Source organism: Aspergillus lentulus (assembly GCF_001445615.1).
Source record: "Aspergillus lentulus DNA, contig: Alt12, strain: IFM 54703, whole genome shotgun sequence".
NCBI classification, from domain to species: domain Eukaryota; kingdom Fungi; phylum Ascomycota; class Eurotiomycetes; order Eurotiales; family Aspergillaceae; genus Aspergillus; species Aspergillus lentulus.
In genome coordinates this window covers 2,475,583-2,499,959 of record NW_028322115.1, presented here as the reverse complement: position 1 = coordinate 2,499,959, position 24,377 = coordinate 2,475,583, and the positions used below count along the sequence as shown (strand labels likewise).

General features: G+C 50.6%; 9 protein-coding genes across 9 annotated transcripts; 5 read left to right on the top strand and 4 right to left on the bottom strand.

Annotated features, from left to right (window-relative positions):
• Positions 1 to 1,348: 1,348 nt before the first annotated feature.
• Positions 1,349 to 2,223, bottom strand: ALT_6739 (ubiquitin-conjugating enzyme E2-34 kDa; the record flags this gene model as incomplete). The annotated part of the gene is made up of 2 exons (XM_089600125.1): positions 1,349 to 2,020; positions 2,158 to 2,223. 2 exons carry the CDS (start codon positions 2,221 to 2,223, stop codon positions 1,349 to 1,351), a joined length of 738 nt encoding a protein of 245 aa, XP_089455587.1.
• A 1,970-nt stretch (positions 2,224 to 4,193) lies between these two features.
• Positions 4,194 to 9,285, top strand: ALT_6738 (ATP-dependent bile acid permease; the record flags this gene model as incomplete). Its single annotated transcript, XM_089600124.1, has 2 exons — positions 4,194 to 4,334; positions 4,426 to 9,285. 2 exons carry the CDS (start codon positions 4,194 to 4,196, stop codon positions 9,283 to 9,285), a joined length of 5,001 nt encoding a protein of 1,666 aa, XP_089455586.1.
• Positions 9,286 to 10,335: 1,050 nt separating this feature from the next.
• Positions 10,336 to 11,118, top strand: ALT_6737 (ferritin-like domain-containing protein; the record flags this gene model as incomplete). Its single annotated transcript, XM_033561895.1, has 1 exon — positions 10,336 to 11,118. One exon carries the CDS (start codon positions 10,336 to 10,338, stop codon positions 11,116 to 11,118), a length of 783 nt encoding a protein of 260 aa, XP_033417786.1.
• A 632-nt stretch (positions 11,119 to 11,750) lies between these two features.
• ALT_6736 (uncharacterized protein) lies at positions 11,751 to 14,614 on the bottom strand (the record flags this gene model as incomplete). Its single annotated transcript, XM_033561894.1, has 6 exons — positions 11,751 to 11,977; positions 12,037 to 12,452; positions 12,515 to 13,559; positions 13,619 to 13,903; positions 13,957 to 14,391; positions 14,485 to 14,614. 6 exons carry the CDS (start codon positions 14,612 to 14,614, stop codon positions 11,751 to 11,753), a joined length of 2,538 nt encoding a protein of 845 aa, XP_033417785.1.
• A 381-nt stretch (positions 14,615 to 14,995) lies between these two features.
• ALT_6735 (SDR family NAD(P)-dependent oxidoreductase) lies at positions 14,996 to 15,943 on the top strand (the record flags this gene model as incomplete). Its single annotated transcript, XM_033561893.1, has 3 exons — positions 14,996 to 15,053; positions 15,126 to 15,581; positions 15,648 to 15,943. 3 exons carry the CDS (start codon positions 14,996 to 14,998, stop codon positions 15,941 to 15,943), a joined length of 810 nt encoding a protein of 269 aa, XP_033417784.1.
• Positions 15,944 to 16,022: 79 nt separating this feature from the next.
• Positions 16,023 to 17,722, bottom strand: ALT_6734 (putative amidase; the record flags this gene model as incomplete). The annotated part of the gene is made up of 3 exons (XM_033561892.1): positions 16,023 to 16,960; positions 17,014 to 17,636; positions 17,694 to 17,722. 3 exons carry the CDS (start codon positions 17,720 to 17,722, stop codon positions 16,023 to 16,025), a joined length of 1,590 nt encoding a protein of 529 aa, XP_033417783.1.
• A 596-nt stretch (positions 17,723 to 18,318) lies between these two features.
• On the top strand, positions 18,319 to 19,359 carry ALT_6733 (polysaccharide deacetylase family protein; the record flags this gene model as incomplete). Its single annotated transcript, XM_033561891.1, has 3 exons — positions 18,319 to 18,424; positions 18,485 to 18,761; positions 18,816 to 19,359. The coding sequence occupies 3 exons, from the start codon at positions 18,319 to 18,321 to the stop codon at positions 19,357 to 19,359; spliced, it is 927 nt and encodes a 308-aa protein (XP_033417782.1).
• A 528-nt stretch (positions 19,360 to 19,887) lies between these two features.
• On the top strand, positions 19,888 to 21,442 carry ALT_6732 (putative neutral amino acid permease; the record flags this gene model as incomplete). The annotated part of the gene is made up of 3 exons (XM_033561890.2): positions 19,888 to 20,080; positions 20,131 to 20,569; positions 20,644 to 21,442. The coding sequence occupies 3 exons, from the start codon at positions 19,888 to 19,890 to the stop codon at positions 21,440 to 21,442; spliced, it is 1,431 nt and encodes a 476-aa protein (XP_033417781.2).
• Positions 21,443 to 22,478: 1,036 nt separating this feature from the next.
• mpkC (mitogen-activated protein kinase mpkC) lies at positions 22,479 to 24,152 on the bottom strand (the record flags this gene model as incomplete). Its single annotated transcript, XM_089600123.1, has 8 exons — positions 22,479 to 22,614; positions 22,673 to 22,856; positions 22,921 to 23,002; positions 23,060 to 23,416; positions 23,471 to 23,570; positions 23,651 to 23,694; positions 23,746 to 23,875; positions 23,962 to 24,152. 8 exons carry the CDS (start codon positions 24,150 to 24,152, stop codon positions 22,479 to 22,481), a joined length of 1,224 nt encoding a protein of 407 aa, XP_089455585.1.
• Positions 24,153 to 24,377: the final 225 nt, after the last annotated feature.

Here is a 24,377-nt window from a genome sequence, read left to right as displayed (position 1 = left end):
TTTGCTCTGGCTATATGCAGCTGTCGATGCATTGATTGTATCGTTTATTTACTCTCGTTTCTACCGTAGTATACACGTCCACAACCCATACCTTTTGACGTCTGATTTAGAGCATTGTTTGCGCGCTTCATCAGATTGGCAATTTAAGAATGCGCAATTCCACTTAGATTCAGCATCTATTCAATTGTACATGAAACTGTCTCGGCTCTGAAACTCGTTGATCAAATGGTTTGAGATCAGCACTCGCACAAGAATGTGTCACGCGGACATCAGCACTGTTTTATGGTGTTATTCTAGTTTACGCAATTCTCGTACTGAAGTGCGTGATTGATTCTAAATACTCCCCAAGCAAAAATGCGAACCATCTTACCTGAGAGAAATGGTTGCTGGCGCACTGCCCTGCGATATATATTATCCCAGTCCTATGAAACGTGTCCGAATCACTCGCTCCATGAGCCTTGAATGGAAACACTCCAGACAGCTAGTAGCATCTTCTCTACTTGACCTGCAAAGAAACAGTATTCGAAGCCATCATAATAACCGTAGACAGAGCTAACAGGGACCATTTCTGGGACTGCGTCTGACACACATCTGACCCCATACATTCCCTTGGTTACCCGAAACTAAGGTAGTCCTGTACGACATGAAACGTAGCCGCATGAACCGAGAAGGGAACGTACCTCAGCTCATGGCAGACGTTTCTCTTGCATGTGATTTCTGTGAGTCTTGGGAGGTTATTGTGTCAAAGTCGCAGTTTACAAGCCAACGTATTGGGCTCGGGTGGTATGACCTGTGGAAAATGGAAAGGGAGAAGCACGGGATTGATGGATCAAAGGTATCTGGATGGATAGTGGGCTTTGGGGAGTTGGACCATGTGTTTCGTGACCTGGTACCTTGGGCTTGAGTGGGAGTTTTACTAGGATGCTGTATCCGTGCTAGAATGTTTGGGAAAGACTGTACGCTACTTAAAAGAGTCCACAACAGTTTTGGGGTCTTGTCATAAGGTAGAAATAGATAAAAATCGTAGTGGAATGTGTCTTGGAAAGTTCCCTGTATCCGTAGATTAGATACAATGCAGCAAGAATACATCAGGAAATGAACCAAAGACGGCAGTAGTGATAGTGTTGGTACAACTGTGTGATAAAGGCAAAGATACCCACCTGTAATGGATAAATTCGTGGTAGATATTGCCGTTAATTCAATGAAAAAAGCCTGTAGCTCGCCGATACGCCTGCGCTATGCATAGAAAGCCGATAAGATCTTCGCCACAGAAATGAGATCCGCAGAAGGATCAAGATCAAGAAGCACAGTCCTACTCTAAAATCGTGGAAGCAGCGACAAATGACCTTCAATCCTGGTCATCTTCCTCATCGTCACTGCCGGTATCCTGGTCGTCAAGATCTAAGTCCTCGTCCGAGTCACTTCCCCCAAACACATCGCTGTCGACTTCACTGTCGGCCCAGAAGTCTGCATCGTCGGTCTTCTCTGTTGGTCTGTTCATCGAGGACTCATGAGTGGGCATGACAAACCCTTCTGGAATGTCCTTCTTCGATTGCTCAACATCCTTCCTCACCAGCGCCTTGTAAGATTCGAAGTCCTTTCGTAGCATAACACCGGCATCAACATTGGCGGGCGACGACACTTCGCCATCATCTAGGAGTGATAGGATCGAGATAAGGACAGACTCGACACGTTGAGCGGGCGACCAGCGTTCCGAAGCCAGCTCGCCTGACATCTCGTCCTCACCGGGCGCGTGTAGGATAGATATGCAGAGTTTGCCGTCTGGGTAGATGTTGGGGTGGTAAAGGGGACGCAGAAACCGAAACTCTACATGAGGAGTAATGAGGGTCAGTGCTGACCGAGATGAAGACAAGGAACACAGGAGGGGCTCACCAGGCGGGGAGTATGGGTAGTTCTTGGAGAACTTCATGGACGCCTTGAAGTAACCGCCGTAGTACAGAGAGTCCGGGTTCAGTACGATAAGGCCGACATTCCAGTTGAAGATATCTTCGTCATTGAGCTGCCAGGTTTATGTTAGACTGGACGTCATTATCTGCAAGGATACAGGCGGCAGTGGATCAAGTATTCCCCAAGGTTCGTGATCTCCAAAGCCTGACTCCGTAACCTGAACATATCCATATAATAGAGTAGGCGTACCTCGATGTTTACCCAATCCTCCTTAGCCAACGCCTTGTATTCGTTCATCAAAATACGCTCCGCCATGGCGGCGACAAAGAGTAGAAGCGGCTCGCGAGGTTCGATTGGAGGGACGCAGGTGTCCTTGTCAAGGAGGGTGGTTGCAAAGCAGGTAAGCCGAAAAGAGACGGCAGAGTAAGCTGGCTGGCTAGCACCTTGTCAGAGGTGAACAACAAAGCAACTACTAGTGAATGACACAAAAGAACGGAAGAGGGAATGCATGGGCAGCAGGATGGTCGCCTGAACGATTAAAGGCTGCCTTAGGTTTTGGCCATGGCTTTCCTTTTTGGGTTACGGTGCCGCTGTGGCAATCCATGACGGAAGAACCCGGGGTGGCGCTACACCAGAATAGGAAAAATTAATGCATGCAAAAGACAATCGGTACCTCTGTACCTAGGTCCACAAGAGTGTGCAGGCATGTAGCCATGTCTATCTAGAGAGGTAGGCGGCAAATTAACAGAAGGCTTTACAGCATCAATCAGAATTTTATCTTCATTTTTATGACGTCTTGACATTGCAGTTGTATCTTATACATCGACTTGGACATCAGAGCAGTCCCTCGATATCTCTTTGGGTGGATTCATTACGGCGTCGTATCTCACGCTATCATACTACCTCAAATTTGAGAATCAGATCGTCCCAGTGTCAGAATGGGAATGAGAAAAAGCTCTCCAAGTGGGTTGAATGTTCTGTCAAAGAAAGCGCGAAGTTAAGAGACTGCTCCTTCGTCTTAGGACATGACAATAAGGGGGGTAGTGTTGGTGGATCTGAGATCAGGCCAATAAGACAAGTATCTTGTCACATCGCATTTGTTTATCTCATTCTGTTGTTGGATGGGATCATGGAGCACAGGCTCCTTCAGTGAGTCATGCCGACTCATGTGGCACGCTCCCAAGTCTGAGACAAATCCTGGCTAGCGCGCGACTATCATTGACAATAACACCCTCCGTCGGAATCCTAATTGATGACACGAGTCGGATAAGATGGAGATACCAGCTCTCGTCTTGGTTGATCTGCAGCTGCTTGTAATTGGAAATGTGTAAGTTTCTCCGGGGTATATCGGTGTCGGTGTGATGAGGGAGCGAAGAACCTGCAGGAAGCAGCAAGTGATAGTTGAATATTGATGGTTGATCACATGCTCTGGTGCTGACTACTTAAGTACTGATTTTCTGTGCCTAGATCATCATAGAGGACAAGGAGCGAAACAAGCATCACGAGATACTCTTTACCTAGGATTATAATGAAACTGATTCGTATTAAAACCTACCATCGTGCTCTGTCCATGGGAGTGATGATGATAGAGCCTCTGTTTCCTAGGCAGCCCCCGGATAGCGGTGACCCTCCACCCACCTACGATCACACAACTTCCGTGGACAGTGATAGCGAGATCTCCAAGTGTTCTGTGTTTCCAAAAGTCGGAAAAGTCTCACTTGACCTTTAAAGACTGACTCACACACAGACAAGGAATTGCATTTGTAGATAAAATACTAGCACAACAACCGAAGAGCATTGTTGGTGGAGTGCTTTAAGGTCGATCTGGGTTGCGTCGGCCTCTTGCTTCTAGTAGGGAGTTAGCGCCTCTAGTGCTCTAGTCCCAATCTGCTCGCCGCCCCCTTCCCCCCACTCACTGCATTAGTATTAGACTATCACGCTTAGAATACTTCTTAGTAAATACTGTCGAATTCGATTCTTCCAGGTTCCGCTACCACCTTGATTGACCTCTTCGTATTCATTTCCTTTTTTTTTTTTTTGGATCTTTTGACCTAAATATCTTTGCTTTTCGTCCGTTTAGAAAGAATCCCCGGCAATGTCAGGCTCGTTCTGCATTTCAATGTCGGAAAGCTGTCAGTAACGCGAGTAGCTTTGGCAAGTTCTTGTTCTTTACGCTTCGACGTCATCCACCGCGGGCTACGTTCCAGCACCTGAATGTGAGGCGGAAGAATCGACGTGGCTCTCGTTCTTACCTCTGCCACTTATATTTCTGCCCCAACATAAAAATGTTGCCAGAATGCCATGGTCCCATCTGGGTCATTGATGACGTTTCCCGTTGCTTTCAGCGCAAGTATGTCTCAAGCGCTCACCTGTTCCTGCAACTTGCAAAGAATTATCTCGGTCTAACGCAATTTGAGTTAATACAGGTATCTGCAACTTATATTTCCATTAGCAGCATGCGGTCTCTCCTTATTGTATATCGTACTCCGCATTGTCCATCGCTACATTGTGAAAAAGAAGGGAGTCGCTTACACGGTCCTCGTGAACGATGAAGCCGAGAATGGAGTATCCAATGCCGGACCAGTTGATGAAGAGGACGGAGAGGAAGGAGAGGAAACCGATCCGATGTTATTCAAGGCGACGCAGCTGGAGCAGACGCGATTGGAGCTCGACCGTCCGCGAGGAGAAATCGCCATCATAGCTTTGGAAATAGTCGCATTAGTGGGCTTAGTGACCACGTTTGTCATCATACTGAACACCAACGCCTGGGGCGACAATGGGACGCTTCCAGCTCTGGGAAAGCTGATTTCATGGGGCTATATACTGTTTTTAGTGCTGGTTCGATTCACTCTTTCAACTTTGAAGCTGCAATCGTCTCCTCGGGTGTGGAACCACACTGCGGCCCTCTATGCTATGCAATGGTTGTTCAACCTCTTTGTGTTTCGATCCGCCGTCATTTACCCCTCGTCGAAACGCGCTTTGACATTGAGCGCCGTCGAGTTTGCACTGTCCACACTGCTCTTCCTCATTGCTGTGACCACACGCAGAGGTAACAAGGCAGTTTTAGTGCAACGTGAAGATGGATTAGAGCCGCCGAGACATCCCATGGCCAGCTTATTGTCACTAGTGACTTTCTCCTGGTTAGATCCACTAATCTGGAAGGGTTACAGACAGCCGCTTGAGCTAGACGACGTCTGGAACTTAACAACATCACAAAAAGCTGCTACAGTTTTGGAGGACTTTCGCCGCAAGCATCCCAAAGGCTCATTAGTCTGGAGGCTCGGGCGCTATTTTTACGGTACGCTCCTGCTCCAGGGTGCGTGGACGATATTTTCCAATCTCTTCACCTATCTGCCTACCCTCCTTCTCAAAGCTATTCTGGAATATGTCGAGGATCCCAGATCAACCACCGCCTACGCAGCCTGGCTGTACGCGATCCTTCTTTTTTGCTCTGGAGCCATCCAAGGTATCGCTGATGGACAGGCGCTTTGGATTGGCCGAAAACTAGGCGTCAAGCTTCGCGCTATCATTATCGGCGAAATCTACGCCAAAGCTCTGCGCCGAAAAGCCGGTTCCTCTCCTGACGCACCAAAGAAGCAGGAAGAACCTCAGAAGGTCGGCAAAAAGAACAGGATCTTTTCGTTTGGCCGCAAGAAGAAGAAGGCCACAGTGGACTCTGAGACTCAAGCTCCAGGAACCGCCAAGGCAGATCCGGCTCAGTTGGCCAATGTCGGGACCATCATCAACCTGATGGCCATTGACTCTTTTAAGGTCAGCGAAGTGGGCGCCTATCTTCACTTTCTCTGGGCTAGCGTTCCGGTCCAAATCATCATTGCTGTCACGCTTCTGTATCGACTCCTTGGTCTCAGCTCATTCGCTGGGATCGTTCTCATGGTCCTTATGCTTCCGGTAAATCTTTTTATTGCCAAAAGCTTCGCTAGGTTGCAGAACCAGATCTTGGCTGGAACGGATGCACGTATCCACGCGACCAACGAGGTCCTTCAAAACATCCGTATTGTTAAATATTTCGCTTGGGAGCAGCGTTTCCAAGATATTATTGACGAGAAGCGCAGAGCGGAGTTGAAATCGCTACGGAAGCGCTACATTCTGTGGTCATTCGCGGCAACGGTTTGGTACGGCACACCAATTCTCATCACCTTCACCTCATTCTTCTTATATACAGTGGTTGAAAAGAAGAAACTGACGCCGTCGGTCGCTTTCCCGGCTTTGTCGATGTTCTCCTTACTCCGCGTGCCCTTGGATCAGCTGGCCGATATGGTTGCTCATGTTCAAGAATCAAAAGTCTCCTTAGACCGTGTCGATACGTATCTCAATGAAGAGGAGACAGAGAAGTACAGCATATTGAGCACAGGCACGGATTCCGAAACGACGCCTAAAATTGCATTGGAGAACGCTACTCTTTCCTGGAGCACTCCCAAGAAAGACAGCCATGGGGACGCCCCTGACAACGGGGAGACCTTCCGTTTGATCAATATGAACGTGTCCTTCCATATTGGTAAACTCAATATCATCGCTGGGCCCACTGGCTCTGGAAAGACATCCTTATTGATGGCACTTCTGGGTGAAATGAAAGTGCTGGAAGGCAGAGTCCATCTACCTGGCGGAACGGCCAATCGAGCTGAATTGCCCGTTGATCCCCAAACTGGACTCATTGAGAGTGTCGCATACTGTGCACAAGAAGCATGGCTTGTCAATGCTACGGTCAAAGAGAACATTGTGTTCGCGTCTCCTTTTGACGAGAGCCGCTACCGGGCCGTTATCAAAGCCTGTGCTCTCGAGCGCGACTTGTCCATTCTCGACGCGGGCGATCAAACCATGGTTGGCGAGAAAGGTATCAGTCTTTCTGGAGGACAGAAGCAGAGAATTTCACTGGCTCGCGCTATGTACAGCAGGGCTCGTCATCTGTTGCTCGATGACTGTCTCAGTGCTGTGGACTCTCACACAGCAAAGCACATTTTCCGAGAGGCTCTCAGAGGTCCACTGATGATGAACCGAACCTGTGTACTTGTAACTCACAACGTCGCTCTGACAGTTCCTCAAGCCGATTTTGTCGTTGCCCTCGACAATGGTAAGATTACCGCTCAAGGTCGCCCGGATGATGTCGCCAGTTCGGGCGTTTTTGGCGAAGACTATTTCAAGTCTCGGCCCACCTCGAGAGCCAGCACCCCTCGTTTATCACGCATGCCATCTGACGGGGGTGACGGACACACGGAGGAACAGCCCTCGACAAACGGGAAGGTGAACGGATCTAGCAAACGGACTACGCAGGATCAGAAAGGGGACAATGTACAGTCGAAGCTGACTGAATCAAAAGCTGTCGGAAGCGTCAAATGGTCGACCATTCAGCTTTACCTCAGATCGATGGGTCCCTGGTACTACTGGATAAGTGCTGCTTTTGTCTTCAGCTTGCAGCAAGTGGGATCCGTCTCGACCAACATCTGGATCAGACAGTGGGCGAATTCCTATCAGGTTGAAGCAAACGACTCAGTTGATGCTGGCACTTACGCTGCTGCGACAACATTCAAATTCCCGTCATTTAATGCTGGGGGCGTTCCGCGCACTTCCAACTCTTACGTTCCCCAGTTCGGTGTACGACGAAGTCCAGCGACCGACGGCGATGTCAACGTCTCCTACTATTTGGGAGTCTACGCACTTCTAGGAATAGGCTACGTCCTAATCTCCCTAGTGAGGGAGGGCGTTCTCTTCTGGGGCTCTCTCAACGCATCTTCCCGGATCCACAGGCGCCTTCTAGATACCGTGATGCATGCCAAGTTCAAGTTCTTCGATTCAACCCCCCTGGGTCAGTTGATGAACCGGTTCTCCAAGGATATAGAAGCTGTTGACCAAGAAGTCGCCCCTGTCGCTATTGGTATGATTCATTGCTTGGCATCCGTCATCATGATAGTGATATTGATCTCTGTCATAACTCCTGGTTTCCTGATCGCGGCGATCTTCATATCTATGATTTATTTCGCTCTAGGGGCTGTTTATCTCAACGCGTCTCGTGATATGAAGAGACTGGAGTCGGTACAGCGGAGTCCTCTTTACCAGCAGTTCGGCGAGACCTTGAACGGCATCGTCACCATTCGTGCATATGGTGATGGTCCGCGGTTCATAGTCGACAATCACCGACGCATCAATGCCTACAACCGGCCCCACATATATCTCTGGGCTGCAAATCGCTGGCTGGCATTCCGTGTGGACATCACTGGCGCCTTAGTTTCGTTCTTCACAGCCACTTTCGTTCTGATCAATATCGGGAAGATTGACGCTGGTGCTGCTGGCCTGTCGCTCACGTATGCAGTTACTTTCACCGAGAACGTTCTGTGGCTGGTTCGCCTGTACTCGGAGGTTCAGCAGAGCATGAACTCGGTTGAACGAGTGAAAGAGTACCTTGACGTTGAGCAAGAAGCCAAGGCAGTGATTGTCGACTCGAGGCCCCCCGCCGACTGGCCCACTGGAGGCGCCGTCGAATTTAGCAATTACACTACCCGGTATCGGGCTGATCTTGATCCTGTCCTTCGAAGTGTGTCGTTTGCAGTCAAGCCCGGCGAAAAGGTCGGTATCGTTGGCCGCACAGGTGCCGGAAAAAGCTCCCTCGCGCTTGCGCTTTTCCGGGGACTTGAGGCAGAGCAGGGTCAGATTCTCATCGATGGACTAGACATCGGCACTATTGGACTCCGCGACTTGCGGGAGGCAATTACGATTGTGCCCCAGGATCCAACTCTTTTCACAGGGACTATTCGAAGCAACCTTGATCCGTTCCACCTATTCAGCGATGAACAGATCTTCACAGCCCTTCGTCGTGTCCACCTCATCGGGTCTGGAACGTCAGGAGCGGCAACTCCTATTACGGCCAGCGCCGGGTCAGTCGCCGAACCGCACCTCTTATCGACCCATGGAGCCGACGTAGATGGCGCCGCTGTTCAAGACAATAAGAATATCTTCCGCAACCTGGAGTCTCCAGTCTCCGAATCAGGTTCGAATCTGTCTCAAGGCCAGAGGCAGCTTCTGTGCCTTGCGCGCGCCCTTTTGAAGAACCCCAAGGTTCTGATGATGGATGAGGCGACCGCATCTATTGACTACAACACTGATTCCAAGATCCAAGAAACGTTGCGGGAATTGCGAGAGAGCACCATTATCACAATTGCACACCGCCTGCAAACCATCATTGACTATGATAAAGTCTTAGTGCTTGATCATGGCCGAGTCATTGAGTACGATCATCCCTGGACGCTGATCAACAAGCAAGATGGGCTGTTCCGTAGCATGTGCGAGAACAGTGGCAATCTAGAGGTCCTCTTGGACGGCGCGAGAAAGGCATGGGAAAACAAGCGCCTTGTTGATGACTCATAGAGCTCTATACATACATACTGTGTTAATCATTTCCTTGCACTTCATCGTTTGGGGCCTTTTACAGCTATAGGGACCAAAAGCTGCGTATATTTCTTTTTTGGGAGGCTATTATTCTTAGCACTGATCAGTATTGACCTTCTAGCACATGTGGCGATTAGAGTGCTTCTCCTTACGTCTCATGTTCATATTCGACTAAACCGCATATCATTATGTTGAGAATGCTGCGATTTTCTTTCGTTCTGAGTAGCGCAGTGTGGATAGTAGTGAAGTTGAATGATGCCTCAGTCATCCATCCCTTCTTCTTTGGGACTAGCGCATGATTGTCCGTGCACTAAAAGAGTAAGAGACGAACATCACCGACGCCATACACCCATCTCTAACGGCTGAAAGTCAAAGAACCGCCTTGCGATCCTCGGCAGCAAATCTAGATGTGAGATGGCAAACGTGAGAAACAATGCTACTGGATCTCAAAAGACGAGGGATGATCCCTTGACTCAGCCTCACCGATGCGGACATGATATCACGGCTCCAAATTCTCGGAGCCGTACGGGAGCCCGCCGTTCATGAGATCATGGTGGCCAAGTGATCGGATATCTCAACAGATGGACGCGTACCCCTCAGGTTCGTACCCTGCAGAAGATCCCGAATCGCAGGGCCTAGGTCGAAGAATTCTTGCCGTTCGATTATTGTTCGGTGTGAGTTGCGACTGGTTCCAATGAAACAGAGTTTCTAGTGACCTGTGTCAATGATGCAACGGAGCCGGAAAGACAACTCTATGGGCATAGATTCCCGCCTGAACAAACTCAATTGTACACGGGAATAGTCCGGATTTCATCATACGGTTGCATTCATGACCGGTTGAACAGTCGTCGTTGTTCATAATGACTGCAAGGACTTGGGCTGTGCTACTGAGGGAGCTTATAAGAGAGTCACTCAGCCGAAGTACGCGTGGCGCAAGCTGTATTCCGTTTCAATCTTGAAGTATATCAACTGCTCCTACGGTCTCGACGCATTACTCAGTCAAACCCCACTTACTTTCTGACGCTCACCATGCATATCCTCCCGACATTGAGCGGCCTGCTGCTGGCGGGCGCGGCCACCACCGCGGCCCTCAACAACAGCTACTGCACCCCCAAGTCTGGCGACGTCCAGGTCGTCCAGTACGCCTGGGCGCTCGAACACATGGTCCAGCAATACTACGCCTCTGTCGCAACCAACCAGACCTTCCTCAACTCGGCGCAGAACAGCTCCACCGCAAACTACGTCTCCAACCTGCAGGGTATCGGCCAGCAGAACCGCCTCGGCGTCCGCGCCGCGCAGCAACTCGGCAAGCGCATCAGCAACTTCACCGCACCAGGCTGCAACTTCACCTTCCCCACCCCAGACAGCGGCGCGGCCTTCCTCAGCACCGCCCAGGCGTTCGAGTCCAACGCCTCCGCTGCCCTCATCGGGCTCGAGGGCTTCACCCAGGCTCCCGAGGTCTCGTTCCTGATCGCCCGTCTGGCCGCCCAGCACGCCGGCCACGCTGCCTACCTTGCCACGACCCAGCAGGCCTCCGTCTTCCAGAGCAACGCTACCTCGCTGGTGCCCGCGTACAGCCCCAGCTATGTGCTCTCCAATGGCACCAGTCCCGGCCAGCTGGGCCGTTACTTCAAGGGATGCGTCTCGGCGCCTCAGCCGCCTTGCGGAAATCTTACCATCGGGCCGTTGATCGCTACCTCGGGTGGCAACTCCTCTTCAACGAGCTCGTCTTCTTCCTCGTCGACCGCCACGTCTAGCTCCGCTTCTGGTACTGCCACTTCTACGGGGTCGAGCAAGAGAAGATTCTGGTAAATATTTAGAAAGGCTGTATGTGGTCTTCGTTCCAAAGCCGCCTGCAAAGGCAAGAAGTAAATCCTCATGGGCCCCGGTACCTAATACGACGGAAGGGATGGTGTTGCTGTAATTAATAAAGTGGGCTACTTTCTTTAGCATGGTGCCCTGTTACTCGATGATTCTAAGGAGGATTAACGCATAATGACAAGGTAGTATATTAAATCGATGATGATATGTACGGATACGCGAGTTCTTCTTCTTATATACACGTATATACACGTCCCTTATCAGAATCACAAAAGAAGCTCACTATGTACCGTGAATAATCTATAGACACTGGATCCGTATGCGCCGATCATCCCTGGTATCCAAAACTGTCGTGGTTCCATCGTTATGCAATTGCTGCTCGGAGTAGTGGCCACATCTGCTTCAAGTCCTTGACAACCTGAAATCTGAGTCATACCGCTTGGTCGGATTTGCACGAGTCCATGACGAATCGCCACTCTGGACTTTTTGACTTCGTGACAAAGCAGTCTCAGTCACAAGAAGTAAGACCTCGGATGTGCCGGATCAGCGTATTTGATACTCTCCGCTTCACTCCGAGGCAGGTCCAGAGTTATCCTTCCTTCCTTTTGTCTGTTGCCACGTCTTCAATCCTGCCTGATCAAGGACAGGTACCTTTCTAGACTTTCGCCCATCACGTTGATGAAGGGCCATTGGGTGTTTCGCCGGAAAAGGCGGGCCCAGAGTTTGATAACTGCATATCCAAGGCTTCGTGGATCCTGACCTGGGGGTGTCTCCCCATCTTCTAGGTCCATTGAAGCATATGCTTCCTCGACTATGCAACGTGTCCAATGCAGGATTCGACTCTCATTTTCTACATTAAAAGTTAGCAAATTAGCAATGGACGAGAGCATCCAAGAGGTCGCCACTTACCACTTAGAGTTGTTTGATTTCCTGCCTCTGATAGAGACAGTAGCCATTTGCCCAGGAGGACTGCACACTCTAGACTGGCAATAGAGTGTCGGACGCTCCAGAAGAAGGCCTGGCTCCGCGCAACATAGTCAATTCCCAGGCGTACAGGAATGCTTAATGCGTGCGCAGCATAGATTAGCGCAGGCGTTAGTCGATAGCTTCGTCCCGGCCGCGGTGATCGATGTAGCGCCGCAGCAATGACGTATGGGTCTCGGGTCTCTAACTGGCGGTAGGGCCCTAGATTCAAAGAAAGACGGACATAGGCCAAACCCAAAAGTGAGCTCGACGTGAATGGAATGGGTCCATTTTCATTATGGGGATTGAGACTGGACTCCGGTGCTTGCTGCCAGACAGAAGTCCAGGAACGGAGTGCCCTCCTGTGCAATGGTCAGTTTGCCGCTCGGAGTGATATTTCAATTGGACATATAGCGAGACTCACTCCAATTTATTTAATTCCTCTGTGGGTAATGAGAATGACTGGTCTCCATTGGGGATGGAAAGTTCGCTGACAAGATGAATGCGCTGTAGAAGGCCATGGAGTAGAATGTAGTTGCCTAAAGGCGAAGGAATCGGGTCCAGCATGACAGGCGTTCGCGACTTCTGCAAGAGGAGAGCCAGCGCATCCTGGAAGAACAACTGCTGCGAACCAACCTCCTTTTGTGCGGCCTCCCATTCACTAGCAGTGGTGGCTTTCCATTCCTGAGTGGAACAGGGCAAGCGCAAGTGTACCTCGCTACTTCGGAGCACGGGGTAGATATTGTACGCGATGCTGTGGACATGAACAAAGCAGAACGAGACAAGTCGAGTACGGCGAACGGACTCATCCTCTGCCCACTCATGCCAATGCATAGGCGAATGCCTCGGAGTGACTGTGATGTTTTCAGTCAACCCAAATTCCCGCAAACACCTCACTAGTAAGTGCTGTAAACCAAAGGCTTCCTGCACTAGTTCGGGTCCTTCCCAACTTGCAAATCCCATCAAGACAAGTAGGGTGCGGATGTTTTCTATCTGCCTCCAAGCACTCCATCCGGGAGCATTGCCTAAAGGAAGAGGAATCGAAGAGGGCGCCTGTTGGTGAAACGTCCCCGGAACAGTAGAGAGCGGCATCTGGATGGCATTGCTGTACGACCCTCCAGTGGAGGGCTGCGCCTCTTTGGAGAGCCTGTGCAATAAGATTGCCTTTGAGGCGTAGAAAAGTCTTTCGGCGTTCCGGTGCTCCAGCCGATACTGAGCACCCACAGTTAAGAAGGCTAATATCAACTCTGGCGCGCGTTCATTGATCCGTAGTGTGGGAAGGTGTATGAAAGGTAGGTGAGTATGGAAGCCATCAAAGAACGAGGTTAAGTATCTCGTCAGCGTGTGCCGCGACGGCAAAACAAAGTCAGGAATTAAGTGACGGAACTCCTCTAGAGAGGTTGCGAGCCGCAGTCTTTGTTCTTCGGTCACCTTAAGAGGCGAATAATTCGTTGCGGTCTGAGGTGGTTCTGAATGAACTGTACGTCAGACGCAACAGCTTCTTTTCAAAATTTCTCAGTTAACGTACCGTGATCCGACACAGTTCCGAGGCTCTGATCACCTGGCGGTACCGATGGCAGCCAAGATCTAAACGGCGAGTCATCGCGGGATCCCCTCTGGCCTCGACGATTTGAGCTAAGCTGCTCTCTCGTTGCTCGGCCAGGATCGGGGACTTCGGCTGGAACTGCACTGTGAACCTGCGAGATCTCACCTTCGGTGGGAACCCATTCCGCCGGCAAGCCGATCGAGTCCAGGAAATGAGTGAAATCCTGGAAATGGTTCAGTTCTTCAGGAAGGTACGGCAATGGTTGCGCTAATAGTAATTAGCAAACCAATGATTGATCAATACGACTCCCGATTGCCTACCAACGGGTTGATTGTCTCGATAGGCACCCGGTAGGAGTAGCTGTGCCGCTTGAAGAATGTCCGCATCATGAGCCACTGCTGGATGCGTCTCCAGGCCTGTACTGTTACCACGGTCGTGGAGCATGTTTTGCTCGCCTGTCAGATACGATGCAGGATGGGCACCGGGCCATTGTCCTATAGTAGGGGTCACAGGCAAAGGAACCTCTGCCCGCGGCATAGGTTGTGCATCATGATGGTCTTGGGCAATATGGGATTCGGCCTGCTTGGGCACCTGAACACCCACTGACTGAACCTGATCCTTGGCTACTTGGTCAGGTTGAGAGCTAGGTGAAGCGAGGCCATTGTCTTGGTGCAAGATACGTGTGTGCCGCTTGAGGAGGTCACGGCGTGTAAAAGCCGCCCCGCAGAAACAGACGAACGGCTTCTCTTTGGTATCTGAGCAGAGCCATCAGCAAGGCATGTCTACAGTATAGTTGCCAATAAACAAAATAGCGAACGCTTATTGGAGATGCTTGGAGAGGTCCTTACGAGTACGGATATGCCGCTCGAGATGCTCCGTTCTCCTGAAGTTCCGACCGCAATGGACGCATACGCGAGTCTTTGCTCCAACGCTCGAGCGACGAGGGCCGCGTGTGGGCTGCGACGACTGAGACAACATCAAGACATTTGGGGTGCATAACAATACAATTAATTCTGAGATTGATACTAAAGAAGGAAAGTCTCTCCACTTGGAGACGGCAAGGTTGAGCAAGTGGACTAGATGACTGCGCGCGTCTTTGGAGGTTGGACTCGGAAGAGGAAAAGTGCGACCGGGGGAGGGGAATGCGAAGAATAGAATACAGTACCGTCAGTACGTAACTGACCCCAACTACTGGGCGGGGTAGATCAATAGATAATAGATAACCAAATGACCCCAACAGATAGATAGGTATGCTCTTCCTTACCCCGCTCACACGATAAACATCATCATTATCTAGCAGGATACTTGAGTTTGGTTGAGCGATTTCAACGCCTTCGTCACAGCTAGATAGATACAACTATGGTGCGAACGTATTCATTTCCCGGTGTTGCAGTCATCACGGGGGCCGGCGGAACAGGTACATTCTATCTACCTTAGACCTCGATCAAATCTTCAGAAAAGATCGTCCCTTGTTGCTGAGACTTTCCAGGGATTGGTGCAGCAGTTGCAAAAGCCTTTGCCTCTGCAGGATGCGAGCGAGTAGCCATAACAGACATCAACGAATCCTCTCTGGAAAAGACCCGAGACGCTATTTCCTCTCTTCACCCCAATATCCGTCTGGTACTGAGAGCAGGGAATATTGCTGACGAGCAATTCGTCGAGGCCTTTATGAGTGAAGTGGTGACCACATTCGGTCGTCTCGATTATGCAGTGAACTGCGCCGGGATACTTGGGGACTCGGGCCGATCAACAGAGACAAGCACAGAGGACTTTGACCGTATCGCCAATATCAATTACAGGGGCTGCTGGCTTTCGTCCAGAGCAGAGTTGAAGCAGATGCTCAAACAAGATCCTCTACCGAGCCATGATCGGGATCGTGAGCCGCAACGGGGGAGTATTGTCAATATCGCTAGTCAGCTGGGGATTGTCTCGCGCCCTGGGGCTCGTAAGTGCTCCTGTGTCTTAGCTCTATGGATTAAGCTCTGCTAATGCTATTTCTGAAAATAACCAGCTGCATACTGCGCCTCCAAAGCCGCTATCATCGGCATGACACGAGCCGATGCAATAGATTATTCTGTGGACGGCATCCGTGTGAATTGTGTCTGTCCGGGCGTCATTGAGACCCCGATGACAACCGGCAATGAGGAGGTACGTGCGCGGTTACAGCCTGCCGTCGATATTGCGCCAATGAAACGAATGGGCAAGCCAGAAGAGGTTGCAGATGCGGTTCTGTTTCTATGTTCGACCTTTGCCTCCTTCGTTCAAGGCCATGCTTTGGTTGTTGATGGTGGTTATATTATCAACTAGACACTCGCAATTGACCGAAGGCACAACATACTAAAGTATTCTAATAGCGGCATGAATTGACCGTATCTAGTCTAAACATTCATTGTAGTAATATATCCTGCCAGTTGAAATGGGTCTCCCATGCATGCCCGGCTCGCAAGACTTTCGACTCCTGCCACAGTCCTCCTACAATCTGCATCCCGACCGGCAATTGGACGTCCGCGTCGTCCCCGGCCGGGGCAAATCCAACAGGAATGGACATTGCGGGCTGACCAGTTACATCGAAAATTGCAGTATTTATCGTGAGACCCATGCTCGGCTTCACCGACTCCAACGGCAGACCACGCTTCCCGTGCCTCGGTGCAACGACCGGAGTAGTAGGCATAATTACCACATCGTACTGCTCAAAGATTGTCTCGTAGAGATCTCGAAGCCTGCGGCCGATGTTCATGGTCTTGCCATAGAGATCCGGGAACCGCGAGCTGAGGTACAACCCGTTGATGATGACGTTCTTCGTCGCGGGGAACGCTCTCTGATAGCTCTCGTTCGTCCACGGGAGTCTTGCGCGTTCCATTTCGGTCAGATACAGACCTCTTCTTCCGTGGGCATGTCCCAGGAGATTCATGGAGCCTGCGATGCGCTGTTGGATTGTCCAGATGGCGGGGCCCTGCAAGTGCTCTGGGAGTGAAATCTCCTCCACCATGGCACCGAGCTCTTTGAATCTCTGGGCGGCCGTCCTGACACACTCCCTGACTGCGGGATCGACAGCCGCGTGCTCGAATCCTTCTTTCAACAGGGCAATCCTGAAGCCGTCGAGACCCGTTGGCTCTGCGTGAAGTCTCTGAGCAAAAGTTGTTGATCCGGGCTTGGGACTGCCGAGCGATCTGTCGTCTATTCCGTCGTAGCCACTGATAGCATCCAGACAAAGGGCAATATCGTGCACATTTCGAGCCAGTGGTCCGGCATGGTCATTCACCGCATCGCCGCTCGAGATGCCAGTAAACGGAACCAGGCCATGTGTAGGCTTCAGACCAACACCTGCTCGAGAACATCAGTGAGGCATTCAACGGTCTTATTTGGGGCAATCATACAGCCACATAGTGACGCAGGCACTCGAATACTCCCCCCTTGATCACCACCTATTGTAATATCCACCAGGCCACCGGCCACCAGAGCAGCTCCGCCAGATGTGCTACCACCGGCAGAATAACCAGCCGCAAAAGGATTCTCGACGATACCTTGAGCACTAGTATAGGAGCCGGTGGAATGGCAGAAATTTTCGCACGTCGAGGTACCCAGAATATCGGCACCGGCGTCCAGGAGTCGCGTAACGACTGTCGCATCGGTGATCGGTGTCCAAGACGGAATCACATCGCTGCCCAGTAGCTGAGGGACCCCAGCGACTGCGATGCAGTCTTTCAAACTGACCGTCTTTCCAGCCAGCGGACCTCCATCGGCGTTACCCTTGATCAAGAATTTATGCGCCCACGCCTGGCCGAAAACCTGCTCTTCCAGTGACGGTCGCCGTATGTTTTGTCGTGGATAACGTGATAGATCCGGTACAGGCTGGTAATCTGGTAGCTTCGCGACGTCCTCTGCACAGTCATGGACGGCTGCTAGGAGAGTATGAAAATCTTCCGCTTCATCGGCGTTGACTGAGAGGCCGAAATTATTCAGCAGAAGTTGCGCGTCTTCCTTTTTCACAGGGTTGTCTCTGCATGAGCATCGTAAGTTCCGTCCTTATGAACCATCACGCTGTGATCGAACTTACGGGGAAATCGAGGTAAACAGGACCGACATGATGAGCCTCGGATATACACAACTTGGACGCGTGGAAGGGGTCTACGATGTCTTGGACAGATTGAAGAAAAGAATTTGTTACACAACTTCATTCTCAAGCTTTGCACAACAGCTATCATCATGGAAGGATGACAGATACTCCAACTGGAAGACTCCAACTGCACAGACAGCTCCCCTTATCATGCATGTTGGAGATGGGGGTTTTGGAGTCTTCTCCTTGTCAAACCCCACTTCTACGATGGAGTTATCAATGATTAACGGCCGAATGAACATTACCATATGAGAATAGCCATCATGAGCTCCACTGCTATCAGGTCGGGTTGAGGGGTACATCCGAATCTCCGCAAAAGAGAAGTGCATGGCCTGATAAGCGTCAAGTCCTGCCATTTTAGCTACAGCGTCAACCGAACGACACAAGACTGGCTTGTTGAAACCTTTACAACTAATTGGGAAAACCTCTAATTGCAACAATTTATATTCTTGGAGAACCCCGCTCTTGTGGCTGTTCGCCATCGATTTAGCATTCGTTATACTCTCTCATTTGCATATCCGATAACAAAACCTTCTAATCTCGCTACCAGCTCAAAGTTGCAGAAATGGGCAAGAAGCGTGTTCTCGTCACTTACGGTGTCGATGTCGATGCAGTTGCCGGCTGGCTGGGTTCTTATGGAGGAGAAGACTCAACAAATGACATCAGCAGAGGTGACTCATGCGGTCAATGCGGATTTACGGGTTCCTCATGGCTGACTTGGCCATGAGCAGGTGTTTGGGCTGCCACTGTCGGCACGAGACGTCTTCTGAAATTCTTCGACAAGTACGGCATCAAGGCAACATGGTTCATCCCAGGCCACTCGTTAGAATCATTCCCCGAAGACATGGCTGCAGTTCGCGACGCTGGCCATGAGATCGGTCTCCATGGGTATTCGCATGAGAACCCGAAGGATATGACGATCGAACAGCAGCGGGATGTCCTGGATAAAACCTACCGGATGTTGACCGAGTTCTGCGGAAAGCCGCCTCGTGGAAGCGTTGCCCCGTGGTAGGTTCTTTTTCTGTATGTTGCAAATAGTCTCCTGCTGATACGGAGGCCGAGGTGGGAAACGAGCAAAGAAGGGGCTCAATTGCTCCTGGACTACGGAATTGAGTACGACCACAGCATGAGCCACGAAGACTGCCAAGCGTACTACCTGCGAACAGGAGATTCCTGGACCAAGATCGACTACAGCAAGAAAGCAGAAGAGTGGATGAAGCCTCTGATCCCCGGTCAGGAAACGGGGCTTGTGGAGATCCCCGCAAACTGGTACATCGACGACCTGCCTCCAATGATGTTCATCAAGGCAGCCTCGAACAGTCATGGATTCGTCAACCCCCGTGATGTGGAAGACATCTGGCGCGATCACTTTGACTACTTTTACCGGGAGTATGACACATTCATTTTCCCCATCACGGTCCATCCGGACGTTTCTGGGCGGCCACCGGTACTTCTCATGCATGAGAGACTCATCGAGCATTTTAAAAAGCACGACGGAGTGGAATTCGTGACTATGGAGCAGGTCTGCGATATCTTCAAGAAGGAAAACCCAGCACCTGCAGGCGCGCTCATGCCAGCCGAACCGGGAGCCATTCTCAAGAAATAATTACTCAGAATCGCTTACCTTAGTTAGTCAATTGACGATTCTCCAAAATGGATAACAAGTATCCCAGGGATTAATTTCAAGCGTGCTCTAGTACTAGCCCTGGATGGGTTGTCTCCAACACTCTCCAACACTCCAACTGCCAAAATAAAGCTGCAGATAATGAAAATACCCCAGATTCCAATATTAGTGACTAGCAGGTACGGCTTGTAATCCTCAAAATGATAGTCAATCTTCCTTACCCCATCTCTTTTCCCGCTGACCGTTACTCCAACTCTGGGGTTTAGCCTTTTCCATCTTCTTATCTTTTCTTCATGGGGAATGTGGACCAGCACGCTGAGACCGTTTAGTTTTATCACTGCCCTATGAGATATCATGGTTGTTGCTTGAATGGGAAACCTTATCGCTTGTCCTGATTCCAGTTTGGTTGTCCAATCGAGCAGTATTGGCGATGATGGGGTATATAAAAATCCAACATCCACGACACATATGGTGAAACTCGAACATCATTCTAACCGAGCTTCGACCATCATGTCGATTTCTCCTGCCGAGGGCAAAGACCTCAAGATCTCGCCTGCTGAACCATTCGCAGACGATGTTGCGGTTTCCCAGTCCGAGAAGTACCAGTCCGGTGAAGATAGCTTTGAGATCTTCAAGAAAGGAGAGGGCCAGGTGGACTTTCGCACTGTCGGTTGGCTCCAGGCCGCTGTCATCTTCCTCAAGGGTATGCATATCTGCTTTGACACTATTTCATGTCGTGACTAAACCCTATAGTGATCTTTGCTACCGGTATCCTCTCCATTCCCTCGGTCATGTATGACCTAGGTGCGTTTCCAGGAGCCGTCAACCTTGTAGGCTGGTGCGTCCTCAACGCCTATGGCGCTATTGTCCTGGGCAACTTCCGAAACTCATATCCCGGCTGCCATTCGATCGTGGACATGGTGCATCTGGCCGGAGGCCGTTGGGGCCCGCTCATGCGAGAGATCGTAGGCGTGATGTTCATCCTAGCCTATGTGATCACTGCCTCCTCCGGCATCATTGGCGTCTCGGCAGCTTTCAATGCTCTGTCCCGGCATGCAATGTGCACCGTGTACTGGTCTCTCGTCTCAACAGCCATCGTGGCCCTCTTCGCCAGTGTCCGCAAGTTCGCCCATGTCGGCTGGCTCACCTGGGTTGGGTTCTTCAGCGTCTTCGCTGCCGTGTTCATCATCGTGTAAGCTATCCTCCAGCACGCAGCCTCGCCAATTCACACAGCAGACGGGCAAAAAACCTGACCAACTCTTGCAGAATCGGCGTCACAACCCGCGATCGCCCCGCCGCAGCCCCCCAAACCGGCCCCTTCGACCTCGGCTTCCGCGCCATTGGCCATCCCACCTTCGCCGCAGGCATTACCGCCTCCGCAACAATCTTCTGCTCCAGCGCCGCAACCTCCGCCTTCCTCCCCGTCATCTCGGAGATGCGCAAGCCCAGAGACTACCCCAAAGCCGTGTACCTGAGCATGAGCTTCGTGACGACCTCCTACCTCGCCTTCAGCCTGGTCATCTACGCCTGGTGCGGCAGGTGGATCGCCTCCCCATCGCTCGGCAGCGCAGGCGAGACAGTCAAGCGCGTCGCGTACGGTATCGCCCTCCCTGGCCTCGTCGTCAGCGGCGCGCTGTACGTGCACGTCGGCGCAAAGTACCTCTTCGTGCGGATCCTGCGGCATTCGAGGCATCTTCAGGCGAACACCCTCGTGCACTGGGGGACCTGGCTGGGTTGTACGGTAACCCTGTCTGCCATCTCATTCATTCTGGCGAGCGCTATCCCCATCTTCACGTATGTGCTTGCGTTGGTGGGGAGCCTCTGCTATTCGCCGTTGGCGATCTGCTTGCCTGGGTGGTTGTGGATTTATAGTCACCAGCACTACCGGCGGGGCAGCGTGGGCCGGCTCATAATCTACAGTCTACATGTGGGTATGATTTTGCTGGGGGTCTTTATGACTATCGGGGGCACGTATGGAGTAGTGGTACAGATCATGGATGCTTACCGCAACGGAAAGATTGATCAAGCGTTCTCGTGCGCGGACAATAGCGGTACAGTCTCGTGATTCTCGTTAAATTCTGCTTTCGGGAGTATTTCGTTATATCCATTGCCCGGTTATATGTTTTATGTTTTATCTCTCATATTTTGTATACTGCAATCAACCCATACATAATACAGACAAGACATGTAATCAATCACGCTGTCTCTAACACCTCACCTCGAAACTGCGAATCTCAGCCTTTTTCCCCTCAACCTTGGGGACCTGGCACTTCCTCGGACTATCCGACGCAATAGTGCCAATCGACCTTTTACACTTTTCATCGCTGAACAGTATCACCTCGCAAGGCGGTTGATGCATCTCACTGATATAACCCAACGCACCACCGTTCAAGATCTCATTCTCGCATTTTAGCGAGCCAAAGCCGGAGTACAACGTATCTACTCCCGAGCAGCGGGTATTCTGATAGAGATGGAGGCGCCATCTAACAGGGTGGTTTGCAGGAGTAGGCGTTGGAGTGACTGAATTTGTGAGTAATGCAAGTTCGAGAGAGCCGAGCAGGAGGGTTTGAGTGTTGAGAAACATGTTGTCTTTTGATATGAATAAGAATGGGACCACTTGAAGCGATATCAAACAGCACAGCCCTGAAGACGTTGAGTCAGGCCACTCAAGTCCATGTTCTGATGGCTTACCTCCAGCCAATGGCGGGACCTGTTAGTAGTATTGGAACAAACACGAGAAAAAGAGGATTGTCCTATCTTGTACAATGGTTAAGCCCTTCTACAAAGCAAGTGAAGGAGTAAGTAAAAAGGATCATCAAGATTCATTGTCATTATGAAAATATCAGGCTAGGATATCTCGCTCGGACGTTAAGAAAGAGGGGTCGACGCTGTGATGTCAATTTCATCATGAGAGAATCGCTTTCGGCGGAATGGCATTATTTTGAGTTGTCCCGGTCCTGCGGTTGGATAACTGATTTTTGAGGCTGGGTTGACAATCTCCTTGTTCCATGGATCCGTCATCTGCAAAATACCATTACCTAGTCATTTCGCCGGCTGGACAGAATGAGCGACTTGAGATTGCGCAACCGAGCAGCCTTAAATTAGATTTGGCCTGATTCACTTAGAAATTCTGAAAACTCCCGCTCAAGAGCACTTGGATCAAAGGGCGTAGATGGATCAAATGGCGCTGGGTCGGCTGGGTTGTTGACATTGAGATAGTCAAGGACCTCAGAATATCTATGAAGATGGCCACACATTAATCAAGTGTCAATGTAGAAGGAACGCAAATACTGACATCATAATCTTCCAAGTCTCCTTTGGGAAGTCTGCGCTGTCGAATGACCAATCGAAATGCCCTGAAGCTACAGGCTCGTCGGTAGGATCATGATACGGAGCCAGGTAGGGATGTCTCAGAGCGTCTTGGGCGGAGATTCTCGTGTCGGGGTCAATAACCAGCATCTTCTTAAGAAGGTCAATGGCTATAAAGGTGTGTGTCATTATCTGTGTCCAGCCATTCTTTTATCTTCCGCAAAGGGTGTTTACCATCGAAATCAGTATCTTTCGGGACGACAGTCGATAAGTCTCGAGGCTCTCGTGACGGCAAAGATTTCACAAAGTTCACAGTCTAGATGCCAAATCAGTGGGGAGGGGAATCTTGGATTGGTGAGTCAAGTGCATTTACGTTCTTACTGGTGATCTTCTCAATCACCGCATCAGGAGGATTCCCAAGGATGTTTGTGATGAGGTGGAACTGATGAACGTGGTCCTTCCCAGGAAAAAGCGGCTTACCCCGTAGCATCTCAGCAAGGATACAGCCCGCGCTCCAAACGTCCACTTGAACTCCGTATCTCTGCCAGGTTAGCATGATTTCCGGGGCGCGGTAGTATCTGGTCGCAACATAGCCGGTCATCTGGGGCTCCTGCAGCCGGGCGAGACCGAAATCGCATATCTTCAAATCGCAATTTTCGTTGATGAGAATGTTGGTTGGTTTCAGGTCACGGTGAATCACATTAGCGGAATGGATGTATTTCAGGCCTCGCTGTTGACAGTCAGCAAGGCACGTCGGTGTCATCCTCAGCTTTGATGTTCATACTAAGATCTGGTAGATGAAGTATTGTGAGAATTTGCTGTCAAGAGGTTTGATGCTCAAAAGGCGTCCGAGGTCCGTCCCTAGAAGTTCTGTAGCGATGTAGCTAACCCGGTAATATCAGTATACCAGCAAAAGACATTAAAAAACAAAGAAGGCGAAGATGCCACGAGAATAGTTGCCTACATGTCCTCCAAAGGAGATATGAAAATATCGCGCAGGCAAATGAGCTAGAATTCAGGGTCAATCTTCCTCTCAGCAACAGAATCAGGACGCCATACATTCTCATGTCGGAGATACTTTAGCAACCTGATTTCCCGATATGTACGCTTAGCCAGAGACGAGCTGTCAAAAGGCTTCATAATCTTCTTCAAAGCAACTGGCTGCTGGGTTATCTGATCGAACGCCGAGCTAGTGGTTGACGCCTTATTAGTAACGAGACACAGAAGTCTCAAGAGCCAGTAAGCAGCGGCAATGCCACCGCAGTAAGTACATACCAGACGAGGCCAAAAGACCCCATACCAATGGGCTGCGGGTTCACATATCTGGTCACAGTAGTTAGCTTGACGAACTTGATGTTCTCGGTGACTGTTGGTCCAAGACCAAGCGCAACGAGCGGGAAACAAACATGCCTCGTAGTGTATTCGAATTTCGTACCCAAGATCTCAGCACGGACAAACTCAGCCATGTGGATAGGGCCGAGCGGTCAGGTATTGTGACCTCTGTGACAATGGAAATCCGAAGCAAGTAATGATAGTCTGAATTTCATAATCTGATCGGAGGGAAGAGGCGGCAGGGAACCAGGTAATCAGCCGTCCAAAGAGGGGGTGTGGATGGTGCAGGTGTCTGAGTGGCTATGTGGCTTGTTTACCGTATCGAGCCAGCCAGAAGATTCAGGAAAAGTACCTGAGAG